The 16,381-nt window shown below is 33.4% G+C and overlaps 3 protein-coding genes across 4 annotated transcripts; 2 read left to right on the forward strand and 1 right to left on the reverse strand.

Annotated features, from left to right (window-relative positions):
• Window positions 1-347: 347 nt before the first annotated feature.
• LOC139997995 (uncharacterized) lies at window positions 348-3,500 on the forward strand. Its single transcript, XM_072022174.1, has 3 exons — window positions 348-507; window positions 1,415-1,509; window positions 1,742-3,500. Exons 1-3 carry the CDS (start codon window positions 484-486, stop codon window positions 3,234-3,236), a joined length of 1,614 nt encoding a protein of 537 aa, XP_071878275.1. The 5' UTR covers window positions 348-483; the 3' UTR covers window positions 3,237-3,500.
• A 672-nt stretch (window positions 3,501-4,172) lies between these two features.
• LOC139997996 (methyl farnesoate epoxidase) lies at window positions 4,173-10,278 on the forward strand. 2 transcript variants are annotated; one of them, XM_072022175.1, is made up of 8 exons: window positions 4,173-4,293; window positions 8,023-8,274; window positions 8,379-8,667; window positions 8,796-9,034; window positions 9,113-9,324; window positions 9,427-9,513; window positions 9,584-9,725; window positions 10,033-10,278. In XM_072022175.1, the coding sequence occupies exons 1-8, from the start codon at window positions 4,188-4,190 to the stop codon at window positions 10,236-10,238; spliced, it is 1,533 nt and encodes a 510-aa protein (XP_071878276.1). In that variant the 5' UTR covers window positions 4,173-4,187; the 3' UTR covers window positions 10,239-10,278. The 2 variants fall into 2 exon arrangements, with proteins under 2 accessions (XP_071878276.1, XP_071878277.1); XM_072022176.1 differs by lacking the exon at window positions 4,173-4,293 and adding an exon at window positions 7,159-7,821.
• Window positions 10,279-10,988: 710 nt separating this feature from the next.
• On the reverse strand, window positions 10,989-16,202 carry LOC139997997 (probable cytochrome P450 305a1). The gene is made up of 8 exons (XM_072022177.1): window positions 15,850-16,202; window positions 14,606-14,860; window positions 13,233-13,470; window positions 12,612-12,771; window positions 12,406-12,517; window positions 12,110-12,290; window positions 11,635-11,891; window positions 10,989-11,364 (listed from the first exon to the last, which is right to left on the reverse strand). The coding sequence occupies exons 1-8, from the start codon at window positions 15,938-15,940 to the stop codon at window positions 11,186-11,188; spliced, it is 1,473 nt and encodes a 490-aa protein (XP_071878278.1). The 5' UTR covers window positions 15,941-16,202; the 3' UTR covers window positions 10,989-11,185.
• Between the last annotated feature and the right edge of the window lie 179 nt (window positions 16,203-16,381).

A 16,381-nucleotide genomic window follows, 5' to 3' on the forward strand; every position in this document is an offset into this window, starting at 1 on the left:
TTTCTATTATACTGCCCTGATTATCTCCAAAACGACTACTTAGTTTAAGGAAGTAAATAGCATTGAAATTTGAAATATTGTAAATATAGATCCACAAAAAAAGGAAAACCTTACAAGGACATAATAATACCTTCATGTAACAAACTGTGGTCAGCCAACAGAAAAGAATAAAATCGGTTCCATCGCTAGGTAGTCAAGTTACGGGCTTTCTGTAACGTCGTCCCCTCGGAGCCCACCACCACGCGTCTCGATTTCCTCTGACTATGTGGACTGCCTCCTCCACCAGGATGATTTTACCACCACCTTCACCACCTGGCCCAGGCGCACCACGTCCACGAGTCACCTTCCGACGATAGCACTGGGGGAGAATACGCGCCTATATAACAACGGCGTTCCGCTGATTGGACGAAGTAACTTACGTTTTCCTGCACTTAGGGAACAAGAGTACGCGGCCCGAGCCCGACGGGCGGCATTGCGAAAAATATGAGGATTCGCCCGGGATGCGTGGTTAGTTTTTCTTTCAAAATATTCGTTTCGATTAAGTTTCTCGATCTTATCCACAAATCGTGAATCTTTTAACTATCGCATCTGAGTAAGGTAGATGTTCTCGAACGATTTCATCGTAGCAAGGGTGCAAGCGAAATAATCGGTGATGTCTTTGAAATTCGTCATATCTGGAGTAAGTAGCGAGTGTCATGATTGAAGAATGGTGATCGGCTTGACTATTAAGATCATCGTATTTGAAGTTTTTGGTAAAGTAATGTTGATTACCATTTAACGAATGGGCCAACGTTAGACGCTATTTATCTGAAAAATAGAATCTATGGTTAATTTATATGGTACTATGTAGATCGTTTTTAATCATTTTGTTGTCCAGATATAATATAATAAAATATAGGTAAAATGTGCATACCCTTCATGAATAATTATAAATCTAGAAAATAATATCTGATAATATAATATAATTATATATAATATTATATATAATATAATTTGTTTTAAAATATTTAATATTGCAGAGACATTGAACTAGATATTTGTGTTATTTATTATAATTTTAAACGATTCTGTTTTCTCCAATGCTCATAGTCTTTCTCCTCAACGATGTATAACAATTCGAGAACAACAGTGGACAGAACCGGAACTGTAGGGCGACAGTCACTATTTGTCGACAAACGTGTTACTTGATTATCGATCGGCAACGAGTTTCGAAAGTGATGTACCATAAACGAACAGCGGTTAAAAGTCATGACTAGAATATTACCATAAAAAGTTTCAGTTTTCTTATTAAGATTTAAACGTGATTATATCTGGAACTCAAAAATAGTTAAGGCAGACGGCGTTAAATAGTGACGTTTGCTAGCATGTTACTTATAGAGAAATTCTGTAATATCTGCAATTATGTTGTTCACAGGCTGCACTAGTAGTGCTACTGCAAGCCGCACTTGTGGCGAGCAAGGCAGTGGATCAGAATCAACTGCAGGAACAAAAGTCTCAGCAACAAATTCCGTAAGTGCACATTTTATTATTTTTACTAAAAACATAAATAGAATTTCATTACAATCATTCTTGCTATATACTATTTCTATGATCTTTCAGAATAAAAATATTTTTCTTTTAAACAATTCAAATACTGTAGTAAATGTCATAGTAATACTATAGCAAGTTTACTAGTAAATTTAAATTGCATCAAAAAGTATTTTAAAATTATTATAGTTTTTTAAATAATTTTTGAACATAGATATGGCACAGCGGCACAGAAGAGATGGGGTGATGATTTGGGAGGTCATGGTGGCGGTTTAGCTACCGGTTACGGTGGAGATCTAGGTGGTCACGGTGGAGATCTAGGTGGTCACGGTGGAGACCTTAGCGCTCACGGTGGTGATGCAGGAGATGGTTTCGGCCATTCTGGAGGAGGTGGTTTTGGTCACTCTGGCGGTGGTGACATTGGTGGTGGTTTTGGTCATTCTGGAGGTGACATTGGCGGTAGTTTTGGCCATTCTGGAGGAGGTGGTGGCGATGGAGGCAATGGAGCGCTCGAAGAACACCATGACGATCATCACCATCATCACCACGATCATGGCTATTGGAAGAAGAAACTGATTTGGAAACCAGGATGGAAGAAAATCTGGAAACCAGCAAAGAAACAAATCTGGAAGCCCGCGTGGAAGAAAATTTGGAAACCCGTATGGGTACCAACGCAGAAGGCAGTATGGAAAGACATTCAGGTACCAGCTTGGAAAAAGATTTGGAAGCCCGTGTGGAAGGAGATACAGGTCCCAGTGTGGAAGGACATTCAGGTACCAGCCTGGAAAAAGATTTGGAAACCCGTTTGGAAACCTATAAAGGTGCCAGCCTGGAAGGAAATTCAGGTGCCCGCGTGGAAAAAGATCTGGAAACCGGTTTGGAAGGAGATTCAAGTACCAGCTTGGAAGGAGATTCAGGTACCAGCCTGGAAAAAAATCTGGATCCCTGAATGGGTAAAAATCGGCATTCCTGGTGAGCACTTCCACGGTACCGATAACCATGGATGGCAGTACACTAGTCACGATCTGTGGAAGAAGAAACTGATATGGAAACCACTATGGAAAAAGTATTGGAAACCAGCAAAGAAACAGATCTGGGTACCGGACAAGAAACTGGAGTGGGTGGAAGCCTGGAAGCAAATCTGGAAGCCGGCCAAAAAGCAAATTTGGGTGGATGACAAGAAGCTTATCTGGAAGGAAGAATGGAAGCAGATTTGGAAACCATCCAAGAAACTTATTTGGGTGCCTGATAAGAAGCTGGAATGGAAAGAGGCTTGGAAACAGATTTGGAAGACTGATAAGAAACTTGAGTGGATACCTGATAAGAAATTAGCCTGGAAAGAGGCTTGGAAACAGATTTGGGTACCAGCTTGGAAGGAAATTTGGGTTCCAGCATGGAAGAAGATTTGGAAACCAGTTTGGATATCAGAATGGTTCCCTGTGGACGACCACCATCCCCATCACCATGGTTGGGAAGACCGAAAAGATACAGAGACTCAAAGTTCTCAGATAGTTCCTTATAGTTCTGATGCTGCTTCAAAGCAGAACGCTCAGGCTCAACAACAGCAACATCGAATCGACGAGAACAAGGTTAGATGGGATAGATCTTCGAAGACTGAAGCTCCATCGATCAGTCAAGACCTGATGCCACCACCAGCATCGAAAAATCAAAGCGGTCAGACAGCCAACTTTGGGTTTACCAATCACTGATCGAGCAGTATAAAAATCTATAGCTTGTATAAAAACCTATTCAAGAGTATTGTAACATAAGCCGCTGTATATATTATCTTAGTCGTATAATAAGTTGTAGAGAGTTAAGTTTTCGAAAGATTAATCGACTGACACGGCCCTGACCCTAACGCGTTCTATCTTTATGTATGTATATTTTCTACTCCCCCTTTTTATACAATGTTGTTGTTACTTTTGTTAACCGATGCCGTTACAAATAAAGTTGATTAATATTTTGTTAAGAAATTTTTTTAATATTTCACCTGATTATCACACATATTTTTTAGACGTATTATGAATGAAGATTATAGAAAATTATAGTAACTCTACATAGCAAAGAAAGAAAAGCCTAATATAGAAAAACTTCCTATTATTACAAATGTTCACATAGCATTGCTCCACGTTAACTAAGTAATATATAAATTCTAAAACCTACTCAATATTAGAACATTCTGCAAAAGCAAGGACTAAATAAATATTTGCTACACGAATCATCGACAAACATAATTTCAATATTTTCTTATAGTATTCCTTCTCACTTTTTTTTCAAATATCCTACATCCAAATCGTAATCTACACTAATACGCCGGTATCGCCAGTACAGTTTGTTAATACATATTTCATTAACACCATCGCATTACTGTTTTGCTTCGTTATCCGAGGATCCACTCGACATGACGCAACGTGGCCACGCGGTTGTAGCCGCCGCTGCTACTGCAAAACCGGAGAAAGTTCGAATCTGTATGGAAGGAAGTCGTGTCGGGTTGTATATGGGAGACCTCGACCGTAGAGAAAGTATCCGTGCACCCACACATATGAGAGTGGCGCGGCTCACATGTACTCAGCGACATAAATTAATTCTTGCCGCTATAGCATACTGTATTCTCTTTGAGTTATCCAACTGCTTTATAAAGCCGGGTCTGTACCTGACGAATGAACGCAAACCAGTACAGTAGCACCACATTAATTGGTCGATTGGATTTTCCTTTTTTAACAGGACATCGCTATGCCCACCAGTTCTTCAAACCAACTTTGAGAAGTAACCCAATATTATTAAAATAAATAAACATAGATCAGGTATTCATATACATATAATTCGTATTTAATACGGAAAAGTTACAGTCTCAAAAAGCTAAAAGTCTCATGAAAGACCAGACTATTCTGATTATATTTGATAAAATATGAAATCAATCTAAAAATGCATATAAAAGTTACATGTCTTTTATTGCAAACATATATTTAGTAAAAAATTAGTACATATACATGAATAACCATTTTAAACATGCAACAGGTGTTAAACATGCTCCTATTAGACATTGAAGATTATTAATATAATAGATAATTCGCTATTTAAACATTTTTATGATCTCTACGAAATATATAAGTACTCGCAAGACAGAATGTCTTGTAACTTCTATGTATTAGTTTCAGATTTGTTCAAAATGTATCAATATAGTCATAATAGTCGTGTTTCATCACTTTCATCAATTTCAGAATCATTTCGCATAACAAAAGAAGGTTTCTATAAATATTCAAATACTTTCGTAAGCAATCACTTGTATACTCAAGGTTTTTTAGAACTCCCTTATTAATTGATAAAGTCCACAGCCTAACCTAACTTATGACTAGTAGAAGCTTCATTGCAATTTAAATCACACTTGGTGTGTCATCTACTAACCAATCATGTTTGTTGATGCTTATCACGTTGATTCATTGATGTCGTTTATGTTTGTTCGTATCTGTTCATCAAGTATAAACTCGGCTTAATAGGTTGTATGTATGTGTACATTGCACAGTGGAATCGGCCTCAATGCACGACGAGAGAAACTTTTGCTTTAATCCAACTATACCGCAGGGTCAGACTTTTCATCCAATGTGTTTCGCTCGGGGAAGAAAATAGAATTGGAGAAATGTCGTACATGTATATTTTCTAATCGATCTCTTCAGCCGACCAATGATTTTCACTTTCCTCCGGGCCTCTTTCTCTCGTTCGTTTCGTCACAATTTGCAACAACGTTTTATCTCCTTGACGTTCATAGGTTTGACGAACTAGGTGAGATTTTGTTAGGAAATAATAATAAATATTTCGTATTATTTACTTCAACTTACACGTAAGAAACTTTTTAATGCTGTTTGGTTTGGAATGATTAAGAGTTAGGAACGATTTAACTAGAATTAGATGTTACACCGTTTGTAGTTTCGCGAGCTTTTCTTAAAAAATTGTTGACCTTTTTAGTAATAAATTCTTTTAAATAACTTCTATAGGCTCTCCTAGAGCCTATGTATGTGGCCTATGTATTTGGAATAAGTTTTGTAAAGATTATGATAAATACATAATTATGGGACTATATTATACCTGGTGAATGAAACAGATATGTATATATCTTGGTATGTATATATGAGATTTAATATTGTTTTACTGAAAAAATGAACCTGTTTTATTAATGAATTTTTTTACGTTTCCTCTTAATTTTCTTTAGTATCCAACAAACAGCAATAATATTATTTGCTAGGAATTTATAATAAAAACGAAACGAACCTTTCGGAAGAAGCCAATACATACATATTTAGAATATCTTTCAAATGAAACGATTAAATGTCCAAGTTTATTTCCTCAAGAATATATTCTTTTCAACGTTTCTCAAGGTGATTTTATGATTAAATGGAAATCTTGCGAGTTCAATACCAACCGATTACCACAATAGTAAGCAATTTAACGAGTTTACGAGAGCAACGGGGAATTAGAACGTATTAAGTAAGTTTCGCGCACATGAACAATGATCCATTAGCGCCGCCTTCGAGTAATTTCTAGCTTAAATTATGATTGGTTAGGATTGACGTGAATTTAATGGCGGCGAAACCAAAAGTGACCGTAAGTGATTTTTTCCTAGCAACTGTACAACATTTTACTCTATTAGAAAGCGGTAATAAGGAAAGTATTTCTATATATAAAGATTAAGTCTACATTCGTAAATACATAAAACTTATTATATTATTATTTTTTCCAAAAAACAAGAAAGCGAATGAATGAAGATTGAAAACATTTATGGAAAAGTTAAAAAAGAATGTTTATTGCTACTACTTCATCGACTTGTATCTGCAAACATTGCTCATAAAACATACGTGTCCAAGCGCACGACGTTGACTTATGTTTATTTTAAAATACATACTCGAACACGTGTAGGTATATCAATGTGTAAACGATTGTCTAGAAAGAAAATTACGATATAACATCTTGCATGATCATAAAATCTAATTGGGCGCCATATTAAATGGTCATATGTGAAGCAATTAATATATTCCTATAATATAATATATTATTATGAATAGTAATATATCAAATGATTAAATATATAAGAAACATCATCGATCATTTTATATAACACTATTTTTGATTACAATATTTTTGATGATCAAATTTTGATCTTTAATTTAGAAAAAAGTTGTAGGTCAAAGTTACTTTCCAAAACTTTCCAAAAGAATTATTCGAGATCGTGGGTGTATCAGAAAGTTTCGTATTACTGCCACTCCATATACGGAAGGTTAACAACAACGCGACATTTAAAATGCAGCGGATATGATATAATTAGTAGGTAACCATAAATTACAACTGACAGAAATGCAGAACCTGTTGGATCGGTTAGCTTCAATTAGTTTATTTAACCAGGAAATAATTTAGCAGTAACTTCGAAAGTATAGTTTCTATGGCGCTTCTTTTTTTGTAAGCTATAATGAAAATAAACAGGTAGTCGGTTCTTTTTATTTCAGTATGTTTCATTGACCTTAGTGAGTTGAATATAAGCTAATGAAACAATTATTATTTTAATTATCCATAATTTTTTTCAGGAACCGTATTTGAAAAATAAAAAGAGAAATAATATCTTTTTTATTTGTGATTATTGTCTTTCATTTCGAGAGGAATTTAACGTCGTGTATTCAGTATTCCAAGCATTCTTCATAAGTAAACTGCTTATAAATAGACAAGTAGAAACCACAGACCATTAACAACCACCAAATTTACAGATATACTGAAATAGAATTTTCATTCTTCTTTAATCTTTTCAAAAATAGCGTTTCAAATTTGAAATCGTTGCTCTTCTTAAATAAACAATTCACAGTACTTTTCATATGATCGAAAGCGTGGAGACTTTCGCCGAAGAATTTCTTCTACGATATTACATAAACGACGATGATTGTTAAGTTCAACTAAGCAATTTATCTCGCTTTGAGTTTTTGTTGTATCTTAGTCTTAAAAAAAAGAAGAAAAGAAACAGATAACATTTTTTCAAACGGAGCACAGAGTGAGAAGGGCACCATGAAAAGGATGTTCAGACAAAAAGATATTTTTGTCAGAGGCCATGGGTGTCACACCGATAATATCACAGAGTGCCACTAGAATCGTTTTTGTTACAATACGTATATATGCTTGGTATAGTAGTCGCATTTGAAGTCTCGAGCTGAGCATCAGTGCATTTCAAGATGCTCTACGTGACCATCTCTCTTCTCCTTATACTTCTTTTTATGTTTGGTGTTTATGATTGCATCAAACCGAACAACTTTCCTCCTGGTCGGTGAACAGTCAATATGTAATTAATAGCAAATATATTAATTCCTAACTTTAACCTTTTTTATAAAATCTAAGACAAATTTTATAAGAGTAATAACAATTGCTTAAACTTATTTAGTTAGTCTAAATTAGATAATCTAAATAAATTAAAATATTTCATCAGTTTCTTTAATATTTGCATTTTATTCAATATTCGGATAGGTCCAAAATGGCTGCCAGTGATCGGTTGCTTCTTCACGTTTCGACGATTGAAACTAAAACACAAATACACTTACTTGGCTCTTCAAGACCTGACGAAAGCCTACGGGTCGATTCTGGGCCTGAAATTAGGAAATCAGAAAGCCGTTGTGATTTCGACGTACGATTTGGTAAAAAAAGTTCTTCTTCAGGAAGAATTCAATGGAAGGCCGGATGGATTCTTCTTCAGAGTCCGTGCGTTTGGAAAAAGGAAAGGTAGATAATGTTAGTCTTTTTTTTCATTCACAATAAAATTACTTTAATTATATTTAGAATATTCACTTCAAATTTAACATATTCTCATTAATAAATGTTGATAGGAATTTTATTCACGGAAGGACCAATGTGGTCTCAGTGTCGTCGTTTCACGATGCGCCACCTGAGAACCTTTGGCCTAGGTCAAGCAATTATGGAGCAACAGTTAACTGTCGAAGCCGATAATCTTGTAAATTATCTTCTTCGTGCCAGTGTCAAAGGTCCAGTACCAATGCATACAGCTTTTGATATTGCAGTTTTGAATTCTCTTTGGTTTATGTTCGCTGGACACAGGTTTGACTATGCAAACGAGAAATTAGTAGAAATTCTCGAGACCGTTCACGATGCCTTCAGGTAATTTGAAACAGATTTTTTTTTAATACCATCACATCGTAGTTAAGAGTACATAAGATGTATGTTATACGAATGTAAATATAAATTTGCATACTTACACGAGTATATTCGTATGCTTCTTCTCATAGATTGATGGACACAATGGGTGGCATTGTTTCACAAATGCCATTTTTACGCTTCATGATACCAGAATTATCTGGTTACAATGATTTAATGAGAATACTTCAGAAGCTTTGGAATTTCTTAGACGAGGAGATCGACATCCACGAAAAACGACTGTCTGGAAATCAACCGCAGGATTTAATTGATGCTTTTCTTTTAGAGATTTCTTCAAAAAATACTGAACCAGGTGATTCCATTTTTGATCGTGAGTATCTCCTTTTACTTATACGATTAAAATATGATAACCTATTTGTTACTAAACAATAATTTAATTGTTTAAAAGGGGAAAATTTATTGGTCCTATGCCTGGACCTCTTTTTAGCCGGTTCGAAGACCACGACAGATACCTTAGCGACTACTTTCCTATTTTTATCTTTACACTCTGAATGGATTAAAATACTCCAGGAAGAACTAGATATCGTCGTAGGCAGATTAAGATCCCCTACTTTAGAAGATTATTCATCGCTACCTATGATGGAATCTTTTCTTGCGGAAGTAATTGATAATTGGAATTAATTATACTATAACCACAAGATTCCGCCCTTTTTATTCCACTTTTTTCTTTTAAATTATATAAACAGATCATTATTACGATAGGTACAGAGATATTTGATCTTGGCGCCACTTGGAGTACCTCACAAGACTATGAAGGACGTAACTTTTAGCGGATATAGTATACCCAAAGCAAGTATTACAAATATAAATATCCCGAATAAAAACATCAGTCTATGTATTCTTTATCATGTTATTTTAGGATACTATAATTCTCCTGGATTTCCATAGTGTGCTAAATGATCCAGCTTATTGGGATCATCCAGAAGAGTTTCGACCACAGCGATTTCTCGACGCAAATGGCCGATTCTGTCAAAATAATGCTAGCATACCATTCGGTTTAGGTCAGTCTTCATACACAAATCTTTCTCACTATAAAATTTGTATAAAATATTCTGTAAGAACTGGAATTTCACTTGAAATATTTTCGAATCTCATATATGTATACACACACATATATACACACAGCTCATTAATCCGGAAATAAATCATCAGATAAAATCAAATTTTTTAATTTTATGTAGTTCTCATTGCTAAATAGACGTCATTTAAATAAAAATTCAATGAATAATGTTGTAAATGTAAATATTTGAAGTCTGCATATTCTGAGGTAAAATGTTCTAGAATTAATGATGTCGTTCTACCTTTTAGGTAAAAGACGTTGTCCGGGTGAAATGCTAGCCCGGACATCCTTATTCTTATTCTTCGCCTACGTTATACATTACTTCGACATTGAAATTTCACCAGAGCACGGCGAACCCGATCTAAATGGATACGATGGTTTCACTATATCACCGAAATCTTATTACCTCAAGCTTACGGCGAGATCCGACATTATAAACTGCACTACAATGTAAATATTATAGATAATTAGACTAAAATGTTAAGTGTAATATGTCCTATATGTTTTAATAATTTTACTGAATACAAATATAAAAACTGGAAATTATATAACTGAAAATTGTGAGTAGTCTTCTAAGAATAAATTGCTATTCTGTACATGATAATTAGGATATCATATGCTTAGAAGATGGTGATTCAAGATAATTAATTAAACACCAGAGTCGAGAAATGTGCTTTATATTATTTAATAAAGAAATGTTTTTATTCTATTTATTAAGTAATATCTGCAAGTGTATGATTTCCTAATTACTTCAAATATATAATAAAAATATTTTGAAAAGAAAAAAGTATTATCTTCAATATTTAAATACAAACTGCATAATTTTTATTAGCTTTACGAAGTCTATTTTCCAGTGACAAGGAAATATTTGACAGGCATGTTGAAACCTAATATAAAAGGACCGAATCGCCACGTGGCGTGCGAGCGAAGGTACATTTGGACTTCTGCGAAACGAACTGATTTCGTCGAACACGTAAAACGACGCGTAAAGCGACTTTCACGCGGTAGAAACAATAAACAATATTCAAGAGAAAAATTTGTTGAAGTCAAACAAACCGAGCTTCTATCTACGGGTGGAGCTACTTCAAAACAGAGAAACGTCACATTTAACATGCATCGGCAACATCTTTATCATTGAAACAATAAATGAAACAAATAAAAATAGGTATATTCAGCTTGGATACTAAAATAAATGTACAGAACAATATATTTTATCTTATCAATTGTTTTATTCTTCATATTGATCAATTAGCATTTTTTTCATTTACCATGAACATTTTATTGAAATTTTCTGTAGGAATAGACGTAATTCCTGTTAATCACGCGATACATGAAAGTTATAAGTGTATGAAATTTAGCAAGAAATTATACATATATCAAGAACGAGGATTGCAGGTACTATTATCGTGGCGTCACGAGTACCTCATATGGCTTTGGGGACGATGTCAAGCCATATATAACTTCTACAGAATTTGGTCCTTTGCCGGGAACTGGACGTAGATTATACTTCTGCATTATGCCCGTAAATAAGATGAATATTGCGGACTTTGCCAATACTTCGCCTGGACATCGTCTTTTTCCTGGAGGCAAACACATACAATTATAGAAAGTATCGATAAATAAAGTCATCTTTTTAATGATCATAATGAAACCAGTTTTTTATGTCACTGTTTCGTTTAACTCATAATGAGTGCACTTTAACTTCGTGAAAGGTATTCCTAACTTTCATAGAGATATCCGGAAACATAAATGAATAGCGCTATTATCTTATTTACGTTGTTATGTACCTTGATAAAATGACATTGTTGTGGACTACATATTTTAAGAAATTTTTCTAATCTATTTTATACCTCTTCCAAATTGCAGAGAATAAGTATCTGGCTCGAATATGTCGTTTTTAATAAATCTTGCAGGCATGAACTTGTCTGGCTCTGGATAGATATTAGGATCCTTATTGATGGAGTACATATTGACTAAAATGGTGGTATCCCTTGGTACCGTGTATTTGTCAAGAATCGTATCGTGAAGAACTCGTCGCGGTCCAATTATAGGGAATACTGGCCACATTCGTTGCACTTCGCTTATTACAGCCTCTACATATGGGAGCCTATAACAGTAAAAGATTTCATTTTTCTCACATACTCCATTACTCTAATCTCTTCATCGAACATTCAACTTTTACTCTTCTACGCAGGAATTACAACAAACATTGTACAAGAAACATAAGATAGAAGATTCAACGAAAAATTAAAGGAATTAGTAATTTCAGCTAAATCTACATTTTTACATAGATAAGTTCGAATATTTAACAGGAAATTTGATTACTTTGCTTTATCCTCCACGTCAGGAAGTCTGTCACGCGGTATCACCGAGTCGATTTCCTTTTGTACTTTATGCTGCTCATCCTGATACACCGTCATAGTTAATAACAGAAAGTCCAAGGTTAGACTCGTGGTCGTAAAACCAGCAAGGAAAAGATCGATCAACAGTATCACCAATTGGTCATCTGAAAATATCATCATACTAAAAATATTTTTTACAGTAGATGAAATTCTGATAGAATTAAAAGATATGAATGTGTTTACGAATATAAATGAAATAACTTATAAACTTGATCGCACCAGTAAAGATAGGGCTAGATTCCCCATGGTTTTTCATTTCATGAAGAAACATGTCAATTACATCTGCTTCACTTCCCGGCTTGTATTTTTGCTTATGCTGAATGATAGTTTCCTGTACAAAAAAGACATTCACGTATAACAGGTTGATTGTTAAACAGCGTATTTAATAAATGTAAAATCATAATTGATTTATATCATGGACACACCATTAAGAAGTCCTTGAGTTCTTTGTTCAGCGTACACAAAAGATTGTATCCTGAGAACTCAGGTGCAATGTAACGAATCCAAGGGAAAGCGGAGATAAGTCCGCCCATCATGTCAAAGACTTGTGCTCGAGTTTCCATCAACTTGATAAAAGAATTTATCCTGCATTGGAAAGAACAATCAATCAGGATTGAATGTATTTCAAGTACGTGGCCTACTTTATGTCTCGCTTCTAAATTCTTGTGAATCATTACTTTCGTTTCTATAATGATTTATTACGTGATTTTTGTTCTTTCTTTCAAATAAGAAATATAAAGGAATAATAATTCTTCACAAATGAAGCGAATTTTACAAAGCAACAGTAACATAAAATCATTTCTTTCCTTTCTTCTATTCTATTTCTGTCTTTCGAATTTCTTCAAAAGATTTTGTAACAATTCTAGATAAACAAAGTAAAACATGTTTTCATGAATAATATAGTTAACTTACATTACATAGAAAAAAAAGGAATTTAAGCAAACGTGTAAACGATTCCAACAAGTCGTTTATACGCAGAGACCAAATACGTGAAAACGGTGTTACACAAAGTAGGGAAATCTAATAGAACACGCATATTTATGTACCTTTCACCCCTGCTGAATGATTCTCCTGTCGTCAAAAACCAGAGAACGTTTATCACAGTCGGTGTAATCAATGGTCTTAGTACGTGCGGACCTTCTGTACCCATGTCATCCAAAAGCAAGATCAATTCCTTTCTAATCATTTGCGCCATCTCGCGTTTTCCAAAACCGAAAACTCTCATGGTCCGCAACATCCAGTTCCGTAATTCCTTCCATTCTCCTCCGTCGTTCATTGTGATGCCTATAGATAATAACAGGAAACGATAATATCGCTAATATTCGAATCAAGTTGCATCTATTTCGCACATCTGCTATATTGTGAAATATTATAATACGTAGTTACAGCATGACGTTGATTATCCAAATTAATAAAAATAAAGTTCCAACAAGCGATTTTTCATATATGATAAGGCAATTGGAAATAAAATAATTTTTAGAGATAAATGTTTATGGAAAACTAATTGTTGTTAGTATAATTGTTGTAGCTAAATTTCACATTCCGTTTGGAATAGATATTTGTGTGGCTACATATTTATTTGATGATGATATGTTTCTTTTTGCGCTTTTTATTTTTATCGATATCGTAATCTCATTCGTAATTTTATTTTCTGATCTTCATCTTGATCATGATCATATCTTTGTAACTACAAATTAATTTGAGCATTCAAAGTATGAAGCATATATACCAAAATAGAAACATTAGTAAATAATATGTAATTCGAAATAGATACATATATACATAAATTCGAACACTCGTTATTTTTAAGTATCCTTGGAATTATTATTTATGCAAAATAACAAAATATGAAACTATTATTACATGAAAAGAAGATAGCATGATATAAATACTATATTTAATATTTTAATACTTATTTTAGAAATTACAAAAGGAAAATTTGAATTTTAAATCGTAACATTGTGAAACCAAATATTTAAAATTTATTTATAGATTAAACGAATTAAATTTTGAATCAGGAAAAATCGTAAAAAGCAATTTTTTGCACAAAATGGTACAGAAGGTCATTAGAAATGAAACGTACATATTTGAAACTCGTGAAAAGACGAACGCCATTGTTTAAAGAAAGCATAAAGTCAAAAACGGAATCTTCGCGTATTGAAAGAAACATAATGATTGTACAGAAGAAAGTTTCAATTGAAAAATGTAGGCATTGGGAAGATCTGCAAAATGAGACCTATAAAATTAATATCAGTCTATATGTTGATTTACAAATGAACAAAAATCATCAAAATATGCTCTTTTTTTTATTCTAATGATCTTTCAAAACATCGTGTACCAAAAAATTGTTGTTTACAATTTTTTCCGATTCAAACACTAACTCAACTGGTCTATTAAAAATAGTCTTGAACTGCAATACCTTGCCTTTTGCCCATATTTCGCAGTTTGATAAATTCGTTCCAAGGTCGTCCATCGAATTCCTCTCTCTTCAGTATTGTTTCGCACAATCTGCTTCCAGAAACGACCAAAACTTTTTCATTGCCCATAGTCACGCTAATCACATCGCTAGCATACCGCTTAGAAAGTTCCAAAAAAGCCTTGTGCTGTCCCCCATATTCACGAATCAAACGCTTCATTAGAAATTGGTTGCCGAAAATCGGCCACGAGAATGGCCCTAAAAAATAATAAAGCTTTAAAAAAAAAAGAGAAAGAAAGAATACGTTTCATGGTCTTACATAATAACCAATATATATACTATATACTATTATATATACGATATACTATTATCTATAATATTAATTTTTTAAATTTTATATTCATTTGTTCTTTCATTAAAAAATACTAATTTCAAGAACGGAGATTAAAGCATTAAAAAATAATTATTTAAATTTTAAATAGAATAGAAAGGGATGAAAAATTCAAAGAGCTTTATTTTATAAATGCTATAGTAATTGAAAATAAATAATACTAATTTATTTATATAATAAAATAAATATGTACTAAATAATAGTAATAAACAATATTATAGATATCGATATTATGATAATAATATTTCGAAGATTTTATAATCAGTGTCGAAAACGTATTATAGATTATTCCATTACTCTAAATTCGAATATATATGCGAATTTTAGTACAACATATATTACTCTTTATATTTTGTATAAGAAATAAAAATTTCTAAAATTAATTCGGACGAAATAGATAAACCTCACGAAGAATTAGTCTTATTAGAGGAATAATAGTTTCAGTGACCCAATTAACCCAAGTAGTGTATACATCCACGTGATTTACATTCAGCGCTAACGGCTTGAATGATAGATTAATCCTTCTAGTTCATTACTCTTGATGAAATATTAAATTAATGATTTTATACCTCAATAAAAAATTATAAACACTTATCATGATTAATAATGATCTAATATCTTTAATCTTCGTAACATAACACATTATTATTGTCAATTTTATTTTACAGTAAAAACCAAAAATTATAAATATTAGCAAGATAAAACTTTTAACTATATTGTATATCCGAAATAAAGGTTACGTTAAAATTATTAAAAAAAATATTGATTTGGTGTATAATGATCCATACACTAATTTTGTAGGAAGTCCACTAAGCAACGTGACTCGATATAATTGATAAGAAATAACTTTGATTACCTGGTGGAGTTTTTCTCGTATGTTGTCCAACTACTAAATAAATAATTAATAATATCAGCGTTACTATTGCTAGCAACACGGTAGCAAACATCCTGCAACGTCCCACACGAACTTACGATTCGGTACTCGAGCGATCAATGAAAACGTTCGAACTAAAATTGATTCTCCTTATATATCATTGAAGAACGACTAGACTATGGATCGATAGGTCGAAATTTTTGTCCCCAACTATGTCAATTCTCACATTTCAATTCCGGTTTCAGCTTTTTATACCGACCTACCGCTGATAACATAGATTACCCGATAAGCACGAACACTACTAAAATGTAGTTAACCCCTTGCTTATGAGCATGTCAAAATTTAAGAAATAAAAAGACTCCGGTTGCCGATGCTTCAATACTTATAATTAGACAAAACTTTGCACTTACGTGCATTATTTTTAATATATTCATGTGATCATGGTCACTTGATAATAAAAAGCTTTTTAATCATATGTATCCTTTGAGGAAGTTGTTAAGAGCGGATAAGTGCC

The sequence above is a fragment of the Bombus fervidus genome, chromosome 2 (assembly GCF_041682495.2).
Source record: "Bombus fervidus isolate BK054 chromosome 2, iyBomFerv1, whole genome shotgun sequence".
Classification (NCBI taxonomy): Eukaryota; Metazoa; Arthropoda; class Insecta; order Hymenoptera; family Apidae; genus Bombus; species Bombus fervidus.